This window comes from Phocoena phocoena, chromosome 6, assembly GCF_963924675.1.
Source record: "Phocoena phocoena chromosome 6, mPhoPho1.1, whole genome shotgun sequence".
Classification (NCBI taxonomy): Eukaryota; Metazoa; Chordata; class Mammalia; order Artiodactyla; family Phocoenidae; genus Phocoena; species Phocoena phocoena.
In genome coordinates this window covers 97,601,531-97,620,482 of record NC_089224.1, presented here as the reverse complement: position 1 = coordinate 97,620,482, position 18,952 = coordinate 97,601,531, and the positions used below count along the sequence as shown (strand labels likewise).

The 18,952-nt window shown below is 45.4% G+C and overlaps 1 protein-coding gene across 1 annotated transcript in view; it reads right to left on the bottom strand.

Moving 5' to 3' along the window:
- PAPPA (pappalysin 1) overlaps nt 1-18,952 on the bottom strand; it is a 251,444-nt gene that overhangs the window by 189,132 nt on the left and 43,360 nt on the right. Inside the window, exons 3-4 of the mRNA XM_065878999.1 lie at nt 6,312-6,457; nt 1,774-2,067 (exon numbers count right to left, since the gene is read on the bottom strand). Of these exons, the coding sequence (XP_065735071.1) occupies nt 1,774-2,067; nt 6,312-6,457 (440 nt within the window). The remainder of the gene's footprint in view (nt 1-1,773; nt 2,068-6,311; nt 6,458-18,952) is intronic.

Here is an 18,952-nt window from a genome sequence, read left to right as displayed (position 1 = left end):
AAGAAACGAAACTGAGTTATTTGTAGTGAGGTGGATGGACCTAGAGTCTGTCATACAGAGTGAAGTAAGTCAGAAACAGAAAAACAAATACCGTGTGCTAACACATATATATGGAATCTAAAAAAAAAAAAGTGGTTCTGATGAACCTAGGGGCAGGACAGGAATAAAGACGCAGACGTAGGGAATGGACTTGAGGACACGGGGAGGGGGAAGGGTAAGCTGGGACAAAGTGAGAGAGTGGCATGGACATATATACACTACCAAACGTAAAATAGATAGCTAGTGGGATGCAGCCGCATAGCACAGGGATATCAGCTCAGTGCTCTGTGACCACCTAGAGGGGTGGGATAGGGAGGGTGGGAGGGAGACGCAAGAGGGAGGAGATATGGGGATATATGTATATGTATAGCTGATTCACTTTGTTATACAGCAGCAACTAACACAACAATGGAAAGCAATTATACTCCGATAAAGATGTTAAAAAAATAAAATAAAATAAAATTAGAGAGTTAACTAAGCAATTCCATTGTAAAAAAAACAAAACAAAAAACTTTGAGTCAGATGTGCGACCTGGGGCCAAAGACTTCAGTCAGCCTATGGATTGTACTGTCACCTATGAAATGGTGACAGTTCCTACCTCATAGGTTTCTTGTGAGAATTAAATAAGATGGTGTATATTAAAGTCCTTTATGAACAGTAAGCTTTTTTACAAGTAGAAATATTATTATTGATAAGAATCAATTTTATATGCCTGTTATTAGAGAATTTATTCATTTTCCTCCCCTCCTGCGTTTCTCTTTCCCTTCTTCCCTCCTTCCTCCCTTTCTTCTTAACAAACATTTTTAAAGCACAAGGCCCTGTGCTAGGTACTGAGAATACAGTGATGTATTTAGAGGCGAGCTCTGCCTTCACAGCGCTCGCTTGTTTTTGGTTGGTGGAAAGGAACACTTAAGTTGAATATTATAATAGAATTGGATGCTGGGCTACTACCAGGTGCAGTTTTGCAGGTGGTGCCTTAGCCAAAAGCTCTTGGTTAGGCGGCCAGTAGTGAGGGCTGTGACTGCCCTAAGGAAGGGATATCTTTTTCTGATTTGCCAAAGATGTTATAAGGGCTGGAAGTGGCCTTGATATACACTAAAAGGAAGTACAGGGCATCCTAGAATCCAAAGAATGAGTCTTTAACGCTGTTACTGATGGTATGAAAAAGGGCTTTGAAAGGATATATGCAGTTAGGAGAAAAACATAACCAACTTATGTAATAATTTCATATTTGCAAAACCAAAAGCATTCTATTTTTTTCTATAATAAAACACTAAGGGAGCATGTGAGAGTTCTGTGTTTTAAAAAAAAGTTTCAAATAAATAAATAAATAAAGTTTCAACCACCACCAGCTGCAAAACTAGGAGGAACCTTGGAGGTCAGTTCCAAAGATTCCATTTTCTTGAGAAAAGCGGGACCCAGAGAGGGCACGTGACAGACCCCAAGGCATCAGGTGACCCTGTGGCAGAGCTGGGCCTTCTGCGCAGGTTTCCCTACTTTCAGTCCTGGTGAGCTGCCTGAAGTATCTTTCCGAGGAGCCCTCAGATACAACATCTTCCTTGTATCCACGAGGTGCTCACGGAAGGAATATTATCTTGATTATTTGGGATAAGGAATTGTTGGGATGAAGAAATCTCAGAAAAGGCAAGCAGCTTGCTCGAGGCTTCTCTGAGCCAGGACCAGAGGCCACGTCTGACACCCAGCCCCGTGCACCCTGCAGAGTGTGGGCCTTACCTGCATAGCTCATGAAGTTGCTGTAAGGAGTGTTGAAGAAGCTGTTAAAGCCACAGGTGTCGTTCCCTGGCCCCGGGTCACCGCAGAACTTGTGCTTTGGGGCTGGGTTGGTGTCACTGCAGAGGTCTCCGGTCTCAAAGGAGGGCTCTGTCTCCATGCAGGGGTCACTGCAAGATTGGATTTCTGAGATGCCTCGGAAGATGTGATAGAGGCCCAGGCTGTGCCCGATCTCATGGATCATGGTGTGGGTGTGCCCAGGAATGCCATAGAAAGATGGATTCAAGACAATGCCACCTGCAAGGGGAAAGCCAGAGGATTAGGCAAACTGGGCACTCTGCTTCCTGATGCAGGTATCCCCAAATCAACCAAGGGTAAATGGGGTGCTGCCCAAAGTAACCACAGGCTTCTCCACCCTATGACTCCACTGCTGAGAGCTGTTGCGACTTGTGGTGTTAATGACTGATTGAGTAGGAAGGAGTCTCAAAAGTCATTTTGTGCAATCCCTTCATTTTTCAGCTGAAAACACCGATGCCTAAAAAAGTGAGGCAACTTAACCAAGGGGATTTCAAACTACTTAGAAGAAGTGGCATAATTAGAATCCAAGGGCTTTGATTTCTGGGCTGGCCAACATTTCAGCTGCAACTCCTTAGGAAGCGTGGCATGCCCTGGTTCACAAACACTCTACAGGCATTTGCTTAAATGAAGCCCTCATGGCCAGACACCTCGGTTCCGGTTCTCATTTTGCCTTCACTAACTCTGTGAAGTTGAGCAAATCACTTGCCATCTCTGAATCCCATTCCTGCAGCTCTGTACCCTTTGAGAGTGAATATTCATAAAGTCCAGCACCATGGCGTGCTCACCATTATAACACTGGTCAAAACAGCCACTGTTTCTTGAGCATTCATTATGTATCTTCAGGCTCCGTGCTCAGTGTTTAATGTGTATAATCACATTGAATCATCTCACAACGCAGTAAGAGGGGCACTGACTCACAGGGAGGTGAAGTAACTGGCCCATGATCGAATTAGTAAATGGGCAGCTGGAATTTGAACCCAAGATCCTTGGGTTCCAAAGCCAGGGGTCTTAACCCGAGTTCCACGGCTGATGCTCACCACAGGGTCCAGAATATGGCATCTCATTAAATGTATGCTGAATAGTTGCTGAATGCCGACCCAATTAAAGATGTTTTGTGAGGCCTAAGTAATCACGCGTAGGCAGCCGGCATAGCACCTGACACACAGCGAGTGCCCTACTTACTGTCTAACCACGTGCTACTCCAGGTGTAGCTCAAGAACAAGCAGTACCAGCATCACCTGGAGGGTGACTAAAAATGCAGACTCTTAGGCCCCACCCCAGACCTACAGAATCAAGAGTAAGTACTTTAACAACAGCCCCAGAGGACTTGCCTGTGCGTTCCAGTTTGAGAAGCAATCATCTACCCCACGTCTTAAAAGACTGAGCTTTGCTTCACTTGGGCAGATAGATGAACCAGATGTCAGGAAAATCAATGGATAGCATGGCTCTATGTTCATTTTTAGGCACTGGAGAAATACATACAGGCTGGCAGAGAGATATTTCAACTGGAAAATCCAAGTGTGGGGAATTTCCTGGCGGTCCAGCGGTTAAGACTCGGTGCTTTCATTGCTGGGGGCGCAGGTTCGATCCCTGTTCGGGGAACTGAGATCTCACAAGCCACGCGGAGTGGCCAAAGAAAAAAGAAGGAAATCCAAGTGTGTTTAAGGGAAGGTTAAGATGCAAGTCTGAGCAACCTGCAAGCAGTGACTGTGTGCAGAGCAGGATCTTATGAAAGAATGGAGAGGAGCCAGGGCCTTGCTGATTTGTGCTGGCAAGCCTGGAGCAGGCATGGGGGTAGTTTTATCTCGGACTGAACTGCTGGGAGGGTGAGGCTGCTCAGCCATGGGGCTCATGGAGTCTATTAATTCTGAACTGCTCAGAGCCTTCCAGCACAAAGATAAAGATGTATGAGAGGATGTGTGGGGCTGTGTGCACGCGCGTGTGTATGTGAGAAGGGGGAGGCAGAGGCAGGGAGGAAGAGAAATTGAGACAGGAAATCTCTCTCAATTCTTTTCTGTCAATCATGATATGAAACATAATCACCTTCCCACCCAAGGCTTTTTCCAGGGATCATGGCATAACGGCAGGAAAAGAGGGATGGGGAGATGGCAGCCTGGAGGCCAGCTGGAATTAGCTTGACATGGATTGCAATCTTCATTCTGTCTTGCACTGGCTGTGTCATCTTGGGAAAGTGACTTTGCATCTCTGGCGTGCTCTAAAATAAACAGCTATGATGGATAGCTCCAATGATTCTCTGTCTTTCTATGAAGCTTTAACATTGAGGTAAATGGGGAATGGGAGGCTGGCAGGACCCCTCAGGTATTTCCGGGGATAATGACAGGATTGCAGACTTAATGTCCAGCCTGGCTCTGTCTGTTTCACCTCATCCCCTCCCAACGCTCCCCTTTTCACAGAGCGACAGCACAGAGCTTGAGCCCTGTTCCACTGCTTCTCTTAAAAGGTGACATAGCTTGAGGCTGACATCATCCTGAAATACTATAACATGCTATGGATTTATAGCCTTCTGTATTCCTGGTCCTGAGCCAGTCTCTGAGATTCACGGTATTATCAGGAGTATTTTCCTCTAATTTTAGAAGCCTGCTGTTCAATCCTTCTAAAACTCTGATCATGACCCTTTTGGTTGATTTTCCAAGAGGACAGAATTTCAGCACTGAGAAGGGTCCTTGGAGACCCTCTAAGTCTAACCTATTCCTTTAAAATCTGAAGAAATTGAGACCTGGAGAAGGAAAGAGTCTTGCCTAAGGCCATCCTGTTAAGTCACAGCTAAGAACAACCATGTATTTTGGCCCTGAACCAGCAAAATTACCATACACCATGTTAGGCGTGTGACATGAGCTAACCGGCTTCAGCCTGCCTAAGCTGCATACTCTCTTTTGCCTCGTCCCTGTCTGTCTAGGTCTGCCTGTCTATCTGTCTACCCACCCATCATCTATCTCAGGGTTTCTCAACAACAGCACTACTGGTATTTTGGGCTGGATAATTCTTTACTGTGGGTATTGTAGGAGATCTAGCAGCATCGCTGGCCTCTACCCACTAGATGCCAGTAGCATTCCCCCATTTGTAAAATCCAAAATTTTCTCTAGACATTGTCAAGTGTCTCCTAGGGCATAAAAATCCACCCAGTTAGAACCACTGGATATTTATTTTTGTTTCTATCTATTTACACAACCACACCTATGTGTGTGTGCATACACACAGACACACAAATTGGTTTCACTCTCTTAAAAACAACTAGGAAAAGACAGTGGTCTGGAGGGAACTAAGTCTAGAGTTTGACTCAACGCAACTTTATTGTTTGAAGTTGCAGAGTCCCTTATCTCTAAGATATTGTGGATTTAGAGCAGCTGCTGGACTCTGGCTGTATCACCAGGAGACCAGACAGGCCTGAGGAAAGATCCAGCACCATGACTCTGCTGAGCCCTAACATTCCCAGAGGAAGGTACCCACTGAGTCATCACTATTCACTGGTGTAAATGATAGGAACACTCTAACAAGGGGAAAATAGCCAAATAAATGGCAGTGCCCTCAGTCAATGGAACATTATGTGGCTATTAAAAAATACCCTGTCTTTAGAGAATTGGACATAACCTAGAGAGATGTTTTCCTCTTGTGATGTTAAATGAAAAAAAGTTGGGTGGGAAGTAATTCCGAAGACTGTTTCAACATGGGAAAATGTAGATAGCATAATACTAAGTGAAAAAAAAGAATATTAAGTGAAAAAGAACACATGCATGTATGCTATGATTTCAAATATGCACAAGTTGAAAAATGCATGTCTACCTATAGACGTGTATTGGAAGAGAGCATGGAAAAACTAAAATTAAAGAACAACGTTTGCTTACAGGGCCTGGTTCAGAAACCACTGTCATTTCTGACTTTTGGTGACTGGTTTGTGTAAACGTCTGTCTTGTTTATGGATTTGAATAATTTGAACGTAAGAAGAGTTCCTGGTGGCGTTGCTGGGTGGAATATGGAGGAACAGGGAGTTCTTACGAACTCTCTCTTGCCTCTTTGGCATCTTTCAAGTCAACCCATCACTGGCTGGGCCAGCACAATGTGGTTACTAGGTAGAGAAGATATCTGCATGAAGTAAGAGGCAGGGGGTATAAAGAGAAAGCAACAGATGGAGAGAGTTGGAAATTTAAATTCCAGTTGTGGTCCTGCCGCTGATTTGTTTGTGACCTTGGATAAGTCCCATTCCCTCTCTGGATCTTAAGTTTCTCCACTGGTAGAACAGGATTAATAACATTGTGATATTTCTCAAAGCATCACTTGATGTGTGAAACATAAGGAATGCTAAAGAGTTTTGAAAAATTAAAAAGTGATAAGTAAATAGGTTGTTCACCATCATCACTACCATGATCTCCATCATCACCATCCTTACTACTAAACGTATTCCTGTACTAATCCAATCGCTTCCTGAAGAAGTTTCTAATTCTCACCTAAATGCATTAGAGCCTCCTTGTCCCACGGCCAAGTTGCTACTCCTGCCAATTCCTCCTCCGAGGAGTTTGCAAAGAAGATATTGAGGTGTGTTGATCCATCCAGTCTAAGAATGTTCTTCAGCTCATTAACATCCAAGTATGCTCTGTAAGAGAAAAAGAACCTTGGCTGTCATCACCGTCCAAAAAGGGTAGAACCTTGGCTGTCATCACCGTCCAAAAAGGGTAGCATTCAAATAACAGGTACTCCCAAATTAATTGAGTCACGATGTGCCAGGCACTTGGCTAAGCATTTTATAAACATCGTCTCACTGACTGCCTCCAATAATCTTCTATGGTAAGTGAGATAATCCCATTTTACAGATGAAAAAATTAAGTCCTTGTGAGTTTAAGAAACTTGAAGACTGCTCAGCTTATAAACAAGAGCAGAGTTCAGTTTAAAACCTAGATTTATCTAAAGTCAACATCTGTGCCCCTAAGGACTCTGCTATATGGACTGATGAGAAGGCAACAGAATGCGGATATAGATGGAGAACAGACCATGGAAGAGATAACATGTATTCTAGCCTTGGCGTCTTCCCTACTTCATTCATTCACTGTGGACCTCGGACCACGTATTTGGCAAAAACAAAGCTGTCCCAGGAGGCCTACTTTGCATCTCTACTCAAACCTTGCAAGGAGGTGTTATTACTCTGTTCTCAAGATAAGCAACATGTGGTCCAAAGTGATGAAACAGGTTGCCCGAAGTTGCAGAACTGGTTTTCAAGGCCGATTCCGTCTAGCTTGGAAACGTACGCTCTTTACGCTGGGGCGTTATCTGCCTCCCATGGATGACTCTGCATTCCGTAAGCCTCTATTTCTTTGTCCATAAAATAGGCTAAGGGATATGGCATTTGCGGTAGCTGCCACTGTAGATATTTAGAATATAGACTGACGTGTTCGGAAAGTAAATTAATTCCCCACGCTACGATCATCAGCTCTTTAATACACCGAACAAACATAGGTTGGAGAGAGAAAGAAATGGCCTTTGGAAAGAGACTGGCATATCCTAGGTGCACAATAAATAAGACCGCTTCCCTTGTGGAGTGTGATTCTCCCATCAGAATAGGAATGATAAAGCTCTGGGTCAGTCACAGGCATATTATTATCATTTTTTAACCTCTTTATTGGAGTATAATTGCTTTACAACAGTGTGCTAGTTTCTGCTGTATAACAAAGTGAATCAGCTATACATATACATACATCTCCATATCTCCTCCCTCCTGCATATCCCTCCCACCCTCCCTATCCCACCCCTCTAGGTGGTCACAAAGCACCGAGCTGATCTCCCTGTGCTATGCGGCTGCTTCCCACTAGCTATCTATTTTACGTTTGGTAGTGTGTATATGTCCATGCCACTCCCTCACTTTGTCCCAGCTTACCCTTCCCCCTCCCCGTGTCCTCAAGTCCACTCTCTACATCTGCGTCTTTATTCCTGTCCTGTCCCTAGGTTCTTCACAACTTTTTTTTTCTTTTTTTTAGATTCCATATATATGTGTTAGTATACGGTATTTGTTTTTCTGTTTCTGACTTGCTTCACTCTGTATGACAGACTCTAGGTCCATCCACCTCACTACAAATAACTGTTTCGTTTCTTTTTTATGGCTGAGTAATATTCCATTGTATGTATGTGCCACATCTTCTTTAACCATTCATCTGTCGATGGACACTTAGGTTGCTTCCATGTCCTGGTTATTGTTAAATAGAGTTGCAATGAACACTGTGGTACATGATTCTTTTTAAATTATGGTTTTCTCAGGGTATATGCCCAGTAGTGGGATTGCTGGGTCGTATGGTAGCTCTAGTTTTAGTTTTTTAAGGAACCTTCATACTGGTCTCCATAGTGGCTGTATCAATTTACATTCCCACAAACAGTGCAAGAGGGTCCACACCCTCTCCAGCATTTATTGTTTGTAGATTTTTTTGATGATGGCCATTGTGACTGGTGTGAGGTGATACCTCATTATGGTTTTGATGTGCATTTCTCTAATGATTAGTGATGTTGAGCATCCTTTCATGTGTTTGCTGGCAATCTGTATATCTTCTTTGGAGAAATGTCTATTTAGGTCTTCTGCCCATTTTTGGATGGGGTTGTTTGTTTTCTTGTTATTGAGCTGCATGAGCTGCTTGTACATTTTGGAGATTAATCCTTTGTCAGTTGCTTCATTTGCAAATATTTTCTCCCATTCTGAGGGTTGTCTTTTCATCTTGCTTATGTTTTCCTTTGCTGTGCAAAAGCTTTTAAGTTTCATTAGGTCCCATTTGTTTATTTTTGTTTTTATCTCCATTTCTCTAGGAGGTGGGTCAAAAAGGATCTTGCTGTGATTTATGTCATAGAGTGTTCTGTCTATGTTGTCCTCTAAGAGTTTTATAGTGTCTGGCCTTACATTTAGGTCTTTAATCCATTTGGAGTTTATTTTTGTGTACGGTGTGAGGGAGTGTTCTCATTTCATTCTTTTACACGTAGCTGTCCGGTTTTCCGAGCACCACTTATTGAAGAGGCTGCCTTTTCTCTGTTGTATATTCTTGGAGGCATATTATTTAATGGATCGTTTTCTCAATTGACAGAGGGAGCTTGCTCACCCACGTGCTTCTTTCAGCCCCATTTTATGTCTGCCATCTTCTTTCTTAGGAATCCTTGTGAACAGCTGGTAAGCATTTCTTGAGTAAAGTTGGAAATGAATCAATGAATAAAAACATACATAAATAAGCAAGCAGGCAGCGTGATGTCGTAGGTGAGATAAAGCCTCTGAATAATGATATTTAATGTTCGTTGGGCCCTTCCATGTGGTCTGACTTTACATGAATTATCACCTTTAATCTTCTCAATAACACCGAGGTAGGTGGTATTATTATCCCCATTTTCCAGAGGAGGAAAAAGAGGCTTACAGAGCCTTCGTACCTCGCTCAGGTCACACAGCTAGTTGGGAGAGTTTGGTTTCTCACGGGGGTTTGGTGCAGAGCCTGGCCAGTAGAACACTAATGATGCTGCCTTTCTCTTTCCCTCCTGGATTCACAGAAGGGGATCCCACATGTGAAAGAGTAAAGTCAGAGATCCCCAGCATGGCCTGCAAGACCCTGTTTCCCCCTTTAGCTTCTTCTCCCTCTGTTCCCTCTCTCAAATTTCTCACTGCGTGTTGTCAGCACCCCCCGCCGGCCCCCACCCCCAAGATGCAGTGGCTTTATCCTCAGTGCCTGTACTCACGCTGTTCCCTCTGTCAGGGACTTGGCTCCCATTTTATCCCCCGATGAACAAATCCGAAGTCCATTCTGGTACCACTCCTCCAGGAAGACTTCCCTGAGTCCCATCTCACCTCCACCCCCTTTACCATCTCTGTACTCATCTACCTCCTATGAGTACTCGCTCTCACACCATTCCAAATACTCTACCTGTCTGTATCTACCACTGATTGTGGCTCCCAGGGGGCAGGGAGTGTGCCTAATTCATCTCTGTTTACCCAATTCTCTGCACAGGGCTTGACGCTGGGCAAGCACTCAGGAGATGTTGATGGAGCTGAATTTACATTGGGAAAGAGAAAATCTAAACCATTTAGGTCCCAGTCTCAGCTTCAGCACTTCCTTCCTATGAGGCCTCAGTTTCCTTATCAATATACTGGGATTAATGACAGCTGCCCGGTGCTGCCCAGGACATTTCTATGCGTCACAAACCTACACCTCCACTCCGACGGCAATAGGATATGTCTGAGACCTACAGTGCACTCCTGGCCGCCCACTGATCAAGAGCCCATGATAGTCAGGTGACGATAATTTTCGCAGCTTTTCCAACAAAGGTGAGCATGAGTTGGAGACACAAGCAAGGCCTAGAAAGAGCACATCTGTGTATAGGTTGAGCTGACTAGTAATTCCAAGGACAGCCACGGAAGCTGAAACATTGACCCGAAATTTTGCCGCTATACCTCCTCTCCCCAGAGATCCCACCTTCAGCTCTTTAGGCTAGAAGCCTCATAAGGAGTTTGAATGAGTTCTCTGATCCGAGTAGGGATGAGGAATGAGAAAGACAGCATGCAGTAAGCTTCTGCTGTGTGCCAGCCCCTGTGCTAGCTACACCTGTTGTCCCATCTCTTTGCAGTATTTTTGTTTTGTTTAGTTTTGTTGGCGGTACGCGGGCTTCTCACTGTTGTGGCCTCTCCCGTTGCTGAGCACAGGCTCTGGACGCGCAGGCTCAGCGGCCATGCCTCACGGGCCCAGCCGCTCCGCGGCATGTGGGATCCTCCCGGACCGGGGCACGAATCCGTGTCCCCTGCATCGGCAGGCGGACTCTCAACCACTGCGCCACCAGGGCAGCCCTCTTTGCAGTATTTTAAGTCACGTAGCAGAGTGGGTAGCATGGCTCATTCTCAAGCCAGAGTCCTGGGTTTGAATCCAGTTCTTCCACTGGATGTCTGGGTCACCTTGGGCTATTTACTTAACTTCCTGCACCCCAGTTTCTTCATACACAAAACGAGGATGATGATAGTATCTACCTCATAGAGTTGTTCTGAGGATTTAGGATGTTAATAAAGAAAGTGTAAAGAGCTTAGAATAATACCTGGAAATGTTTAGCAATTCCTATTATTTATCCCCATCTTGCAGATGAAGGAACAGGGGTTCAGAGATCACATAAATACAGACAAGGCCAAGTCCAAATCTAGATGTGTCCAATTCTTCCCTCAACCTCACCCTCAAGTCCAAGCTCACTCAGGGCCACTGTGAAAGGAAACAATGTGTGGGAGGAGAATGAAAACACAGAGAAGCCAAAATTTTCCTGGATCGGCCCTTTCCACATTATTTATTATTTTCTAATTGATTTGTCCATTTCCATCAAGCGTTCTCTCAGGCAGAGAACACAAATGCTATTAGAGAAAGTCACCTCTTTGTCCCTTTGCTCCAGGCTGAGAAAGCTTCAAGAGAGGAAGACAGGGGTGGGGCAGGGGCAGGGAGATGTTTTAATTGGTTGTTTATTCTCATATAATTGCAGAAACCAATCTTTTCAGGGGGTGGTATTCATCCTGGCCCAAGGCAGAGATGTGGGATATTGAGGCCTCTCCCTTGCTTGTATGTGGGTGTTTTTTTTTTCCTTCACACTTTGAGAAGCCCCCATTTCCCAAAAGAGGGGCCACTCAGGCCCCTGATCCCACTGGCCCCTCTCCTCTCCTCTCCGGCTCTTTTTTAGCCGGGGGGGGGGGGGGACACACACACACACACACACACAAAGGAAAACGGCTCTGTGGCCAAAAGATTTCCTTCTGCTGGCTGAGGTCTTCCCACCGGTTCAGAGCCAAGCTGGGGGGTCTCCCAAAAGTATCGGGGGGAAAATCCTAGGGACAGGAATCCATGTATTTACCTTCCTCCCCCATCTCTTTAAGGTTTGTTTATTCCCTCTGTTGATGGATGGAGGAGGAAGCAGAGAAGGTCAAAGTGAGAAGGATCGTTAGGGTTTAGGGAGATGGGTTGATAAGAGGAGGAAAAGGGTTTGCTCAGGGCCACTTGCTTCCCATTTTGCCACTGCGGGGAGCTTGGCCCCCTGTGTATACTATAAATTGGCGAAATCTCTTTAAAAAAAAAAAACTACACCCCCAAATCAATCCAAATCCCAAACTCTGTGTCTTTATTAATTTATGCGCAGGTACTACTCAGCTGGACAGACAGACAGACCTAGATCCATGGGCGAGGTGCCCTGCCTCTCTGAGTCTCAGCTAGCTCATGGGGATACCAGAGGGATGAAATGAGCGCCACGCTGGCACAAAGTCCCCTCCATATTCTGGTCTCCTATTTCCTCCTACCGGGAAGAAACCTAAACTGACAGTCTGCCATCCGGGTGGCTCTCCCCATCTCGGCTTTCAGTGTCTCATCCCTACCACCCAATCTTCTTCTCCCTCCCACAAACTCCAACTCAAGTTACTACGGTTTCCTCATCCCGAGAACCTCTGGTTTTCCCCAATCGTGCCCATTCATGAAGCGTGTCCATCAGTTTCTCTTCTCTGCCTTACGAGCTCTCTTCCTGAACCTCAGCCTTTTAAAATCTTACCCTCCCTGCTAAGCTCAGCTTACATGTAATGTATACCATGTGGCCACTCCTGACCACCCTCCCCTGTAAAATGGGGCGATGATGTCCACCCTTCAGGGGTGTCAGGAGGACCAGAGGCAGTGCAGAAAAAGTTCCTCGCACAGTGTCTGGCACATTTGAAGACACTCATTGACTAGCCTAGGCTATTTTTATTGCATTATTATTATATTAATTACAATGAAAATTATTAGCAACATCAAAATCATCAATACCACCTCTAGCTGAAGATGACTTCTCCCTCCCCAGAGTCCCCTACTTTGGATTCTAGTACCTATCGCCCTGCTCTGTGTTATCGTCACTGTCTTCCCCATCAGGCTGCAGTAAGCTTCAAGCAGGTAGAAGTCAAGTCTTTGTCATCTCTGTGTCTCCCCAAAACTTTCCTTCAAGAGACAGAGCTACCTCTGGTTGGCAGCGTTTGAGCATCTATCTCTCCTGCCAACTGCACAGCTTCAAAACAGGATGAGGAAGCCCACGACTCAAGCAAGTGAAGCGACTTTCCCAAGGTATCAAATAAGGGGTGTAGACCTCTCTTCACTAGCCTGTATGTGACAGCACCTTTGCACCAACTAATAAAGTCACCTCTCCCTTCGGGGGGTGGGGGTGGGACCTAGCTCCTTGCAAGGGGGCACAGCTTGGAGAGTTAGGCATGGGAAGGACTGTAGCATCCACCCTCCTCCTCAGCTGGACACCCTGTGCAGAACCTACACTGCCTGGATTTCTGGCCCATTCCCATGATGCTCAGCTGCCTAGTCTGAAGCTCAGAGTCCCCATCTATTCAGTGGGCGGGTGAACTATGTGTGTTTTCCAAATCACGGTCTATAGAAGGCTAAATCCACAAGAAGCAGAGGCATATTTAAAGGAAAAGGGTTTTCAAGTCAGATGGCTTTGGACACGCTCTGTTAAACAAGGTTAAATACTTATATTTTTTAATTGCGAGAATTTTCAGAGCCTTTAATATACAAAATGGGAATAATAAGACAGAGAGCATATGAAGTATTCCCAAACATATTTGACCGTAATCCTTTCCCCCCGTCCCCCCTCTGCCTTTGCCAAAAATCAAATAACAGCATAACCAATAGAGTTTGGGAAACGTTGGGCTAAGTTGGAAAGTCCCTCCTCACTTAGATCCTCTCCCCAGCTGCCTGTCAAGAGATGTCTTGGTGTCTCTTTTCTTCCTGCACAGCTCTTGTACCTGGCTCCTCCTGCGAAGGTTGTGGGTCCCCTGGAATGTCAGTTTCGGGGGAGGGGCAGCCAAGGTGCCCAGACTTTATCCCTCTGCCAAAACTGCATTTCAAAGCCATGAGAGCAGTTCTGGAGGGAGATCAAAGCTCTCTCAACTCAACTGTCATTAGAACATTTTCTTTACGCATCGCACTCGCCGGTGAGTGCCAACAACATATTTCCGAAATGCACCGGCCTGAGATGGTACCACTGTATAATCTCAGTGAGAGGGCTGTCAGGGCCTGTTGTATTGAACGAGAAGCAAGAGGGAACTACATTCAAAACGCAGAACAACAATCCCTCGAATGGAATCACGAGAGGCTCAAGTTCTTCCAGTTCTAGAAGCATAATCCACTGGCTCTCCCATTTTCAAGATGGTTGGTCAGAGGTATGGAGTCCAGTGAGCCCAGATCAAGACTGACCAGCACCCATTTCTATTCCCACTCAGAGCGAACTGACTCTGCAGAAATGAGAGCTGAGATCTTTGAGAGGAGCCCTGCCCAAGTCCTGCTCCCTGGGCCCTTGAGAGGTGCAGGTGGGTTACAGGGACGGTGTCAGGCACGTGCTGATGCCCTCCGTTTGAGGAGGGTCTGTCTGAGATGCTCCTAGCTGAGGACAGGCCACTTCCAAGCCAGAGGCTGGGGACACAACTCCTTCAAGTTAAGGGAAAGGACAGCAGAGTGCTACAGAAAAAGCCACATCTTTTTTATTTTTAAGGGAAATTTATTTAAATATGAGAGTGTAACATTTAAATAGAATACCTTGGACCCTTATTCTCCCTGTAGCCCATGTAGAGAACAGTCTTACACAGTAAGACTCTCTGTTACGTTCATAATTAAATGTTCTTAGGTAGAATTCAAGATAGAAAGCTTCTTGACTTAAGTCTATTCTTCAATCCATGACATGAAAGTGGGGCATACGTATGTCAAAGTTGGTGACGCATATTTTTGTGTTTACTATTTTCTTCTGGAATTACACACCAAGACCTATCTGACTGTCGGCATCCTTGGCCTTACTTATCTTTTGGAAAAAAGCCACATCTTAAGAGACAGGCAGACTAGGGTTCAAATCCTCCCTCTTCTACCAAGTGGCCCTGTGACCTTGGAGAAAGGACTCAATCTCTGAACCTCAATTTCCTCATCTGTAAATGGGGATGACAAAATTCAACCTAGAAAGTGGAATATAAAAATCCAAGGAAGTAATACACAAGAAAGTCCCTAAAAGAATGCCCAACTCAGGCTTCCCTGGTGGCGCAGTGGTTGCGAGTCCGCCTGCCGATGCAGGGGACACGGGTTCGTGCCCCGGTCCGGGAAGATCCCACATGCCGCGGAGCGGCTGGGCCCGTGAGCCATGGCCGCTGAGCCTGCGCTCCGCAACGGGAGAGGCCACAGCAGTGAGAGGGCCCGCGTACCGCAAAAAAAAAAAAAAAAGAGTGCCCAACTCATGAAAAGGCCCCAAGATGCACAATTCCATGGAGCTCGAGGAAACTGATCTTAGGTCCCAACGCTCACGGTGTCTCCCTTCCATCAGTGAACCCTCGTTCCCATCATTGGACCAGTATGTTTATCTTCCTCATAGGCAGTTGCCCTGCTTCTACACGTCATAGAGAAAGTCCTGTAACACTGCTTCCTTCCCAATTCTGATTGCAGTCCGTCATTCCGAAGGAGGATCTCAAGTCCGTGAACCACTCCTCCACTCTTCCAGAACACACCAGACCATTTGAAAGTGATTATCAAATATAAAGATCAAAGCCACTCAAAGCAAGTCATTAAAGCAAGATAAACCTCAAAATGTTTATTGCATCCATATCCTTGTTCCAAATAACAAGATTTCTCCAAACTGTGACCAGTTCTAAAACTTGGATTTTGTACTTTTATCCCAAGGGCCCTAATGATCTGGACTTTATTCTCCTGCTTAGTTTCATTGTCAGAAATGCCTAACGCTGCCTCTCTTGTAAGAAGAGGCACAGGAAAAAAAATGCTTGGAGAGTTTACTAAATTCTCGGAATCCTGAATGATTGGTTTCAAAAATAACAGCTTTTATATGGAAGCTTGACATGCAATCTCAGAAAAATGTAACAGTACCAATGAAGGATCAACTGAAAAATTGACCATTCTTTCATTATTTTACTGAATAAGTCATTCTTTCATTACCTTTCCTCTACCCTCCCTCCCTGCCTGCCTGCCCGCTTTCATTCTTTCCTTTTGAACTTCCTTTCTCCTTGCATATTATTTATTCAGTCTTTTCCTCTTTCATTCTCCAATACTTATTGAGATTATATCATATACCATACTTTAAGCTAGAAACTGGGCATAAAATATGAATGAGAAACACTTTTCACTATCAAAGAGTTAGCAGTTTTATGAAGGAAGCAAGACAAATTATCAGATGATCACATCACAATGTGATAATACTAATAAAACCTGCCATTTGGGGGAGTTTCCTATACACCGGCACTGTTGAAGTCCTTTTCTATATTATCTCTTTGAAGCTTTACAAAAACCTTATGTGTTAAGTATGAGTATCCCCAACTTGCAGGGGAAGAAACCAGGGCTCAGTGGGGTGACACCACTTTTCCAAGATCCTCCCTTTCACTCACAGATGTGAAATTCAGGATATGGTCCCCAGCCTGTTGGATCCCGCAGACTCTAACTACTATTCTCTTACCTTCTCTTACGATACGTGTTATAACAGAGGGAGTGCTGAATGTGATGGAAGCACAGAGGAATGACACCTATCCAGGTGAACGGGGACAAGATATCGCTGAGGTTTTCACAGGAAGAATAAACCCTGGACCAAGTGTAGGGAACAGGGAAAACGGCAAAAGCTCCAGAAAGCCAAGAGGCCTGAAAATGCCTAAGAAGACTGAGACACTACAAGTCTTCTGGTGAGGTTTCACAGGTGGGAGCATGGGAGCAACTTCACAAGATGAGGCCGGAGGGCTCAGCAATGGCCATATCAGGAAGGACCCTGTATACCAGGTTATGGAAGATGGGCAACGTCCTGAAAGCTTTAAGGAGACCCTGGCAGATTTTCATGGAACAGAATAAAATGATCTGGTTCATTCTTTCCAAAGAGCTTTCTGGAAGAATGTGGAAGACGGACTAGATAGAAGAGGGATAAAAGTAAAGGCATTGGCAGTGGCTTGCAGAAAAGTGGGTGGATATGAGAATACCTGAGAAGGAGAGGCATTTACACACGGGGAACGATTTGACGTTCAGTCGGGGCGGGGGTGAGAGGAGGTGAAACAATGGGTCTGGCTCCTGATGAGGCCCTACTGGAGTGTCCCTCCCTCATGATTCTCAGACTCTACACATCAACTCCACTCTCCCCACGCCTACCACTGCTGCCCTAAACTCTAGGCCCATCAGCTCTGTCACTCTGGGGCTGTGCCCTCTGCCATGTCACGTGGAAGGTCAAGGTCAACCCTTAGGAAAATCACTGGCCTGAAGCTCTCTGCACAATAGGATCATAATGCAGATGGGGGGGATCGAGAACCCTGAGGATTTGGATAGGAGCAGAGGGAGGTGCTGATTCAGAGAGGCAGGGTGGGCTAATGGAGAGGTCCTCAGATCTTTGGATCATCTTAAAAAATTGAGGTGAGGGCTGCCCTGGTGGCGCAGTGGTTGAGAGTGTGCCTGCCGATGCAGGGGACACGGGTTCGTGCCCCGGTCCGGGAAGATCCCACATGCCGCGGAGCGGCTGGGCCCGTGAGCCATGGCCACTGAGCCTGCGCGTCCGGAGCCTGTGCTCCGCAACGGGAGAGGCCGCAGCAGTGAGAGGCCCGCGTACCGCAAAAAAAAAAAAAAAAAATGAGGTGAAAGTAGCAATTTCTAATTTTGACAAATAAATAAAACATTCAAAAGGTGAAACCCTCATATATGTTGACCCTCACGTAATAAAATAAAGGGTACTGGAGTAGGACTCTAAAGGAAACAATAAAATAATCTCAGAGTAAAGGACACCAATTTAAAATGAATACCTTTCACTAGGAACTACTCAGCTCCTATTTTTTCATTTGTCTTTTGAAAATGGCTTTTAGAGACTTCTGGGGCAGAAGGCAAAGTGTCAGAACACCTGGTTCCTGGAAAGTTCAGCTCCACTCACTTGGTTAACATGACCCATCCTTTCGGACCCAGGCTAGAAGCGACTCTGACCCCTAATGAGTCAAGTACCCAACCGCTCTTCCCTCAGCACCCTGGACTTCTCCACAGCAGCACTTATCCAACTAGCTACTTATTTACCTGCAGGAAATTCCAGGAGGGCAGAGTCACACCTATCCTGTGAAATGCTGACTGTTGTACCCCCAGCACCTAGCGCTGTGCCTGCGCATGGCAGACATGCCTGTGCACACGTGTGCGTGCACGCACACACGCACATGCATGAGTGAACGGTCACTCTCCTAACATCTTTTCCTGGGGGCTCTACAATCTCTGCTTTGATAGCCCCAGGGACTCCGAGTTTACTTGTTTTCAGAGAAGCCATTAAACTCGAAGAATCCCCTGATCAGTAAGGAAGACCGACAGTCCAAGTGTGATGGTGTGTTCAAAAGTAACAGGACAGCAACGTGATAAGTGCATGTCGAACTATTGCTTTCACAACAGAAGCATGCAGTTCCAGGGCCCTCAGCTATTTCTTTCCACCTCCTGGCTTTCTTCTTGGAGGATCAAAACCACAATTGATAAATAATACAACTGACCACACTAAGAAGAATATACACAGCTTGCTGACAGCCCTGTGGTTGGTCTTACGCTTGATGTGAAGTAAAATAAAGACAAATCACCTCGATGTTGTAAGCTGCAGCAGCCACGGAGTTCTAGGTACAGGCATGTCTCAGTAGACCATGTAGTCTCGCTCTAAGTTTTAGCCATGTAAAACTTAAGTGATGTGAAGAGTGACCCAACAATTTTATATTTGGGGAGGACAGAGCAAGAATTGCAACATTATCATCAATACGAGTCAATAGGGCAACTTCTGGATTTCAGTCTGGGCCCATACAAATCACCTAGCCTTCAGCAAATCACAGAGGTAGCTAAAGTGAGAACTATACAGTTGTTGTAAGAGCTGTAGCCCTCTCTGGATGATCCTGAACAAGTCTAGTGACTGCCACAAATTTGGGTCTCTTGAGGGGTTAAAAAAGAGACAGCTCTCAAAGGGTCATGTGACAGTCAGAGGTCACATATGGGGAAATAACGCTGGACAGTATGACACTGTATGTCAGGCAGTCGAAAGTAGAATTAAATTCAAATTGATTTTTGGAAAGAGGATGCCACATTCAGGGCTTGAGGGAAAAGAAGACAGCAGACATGCAGAC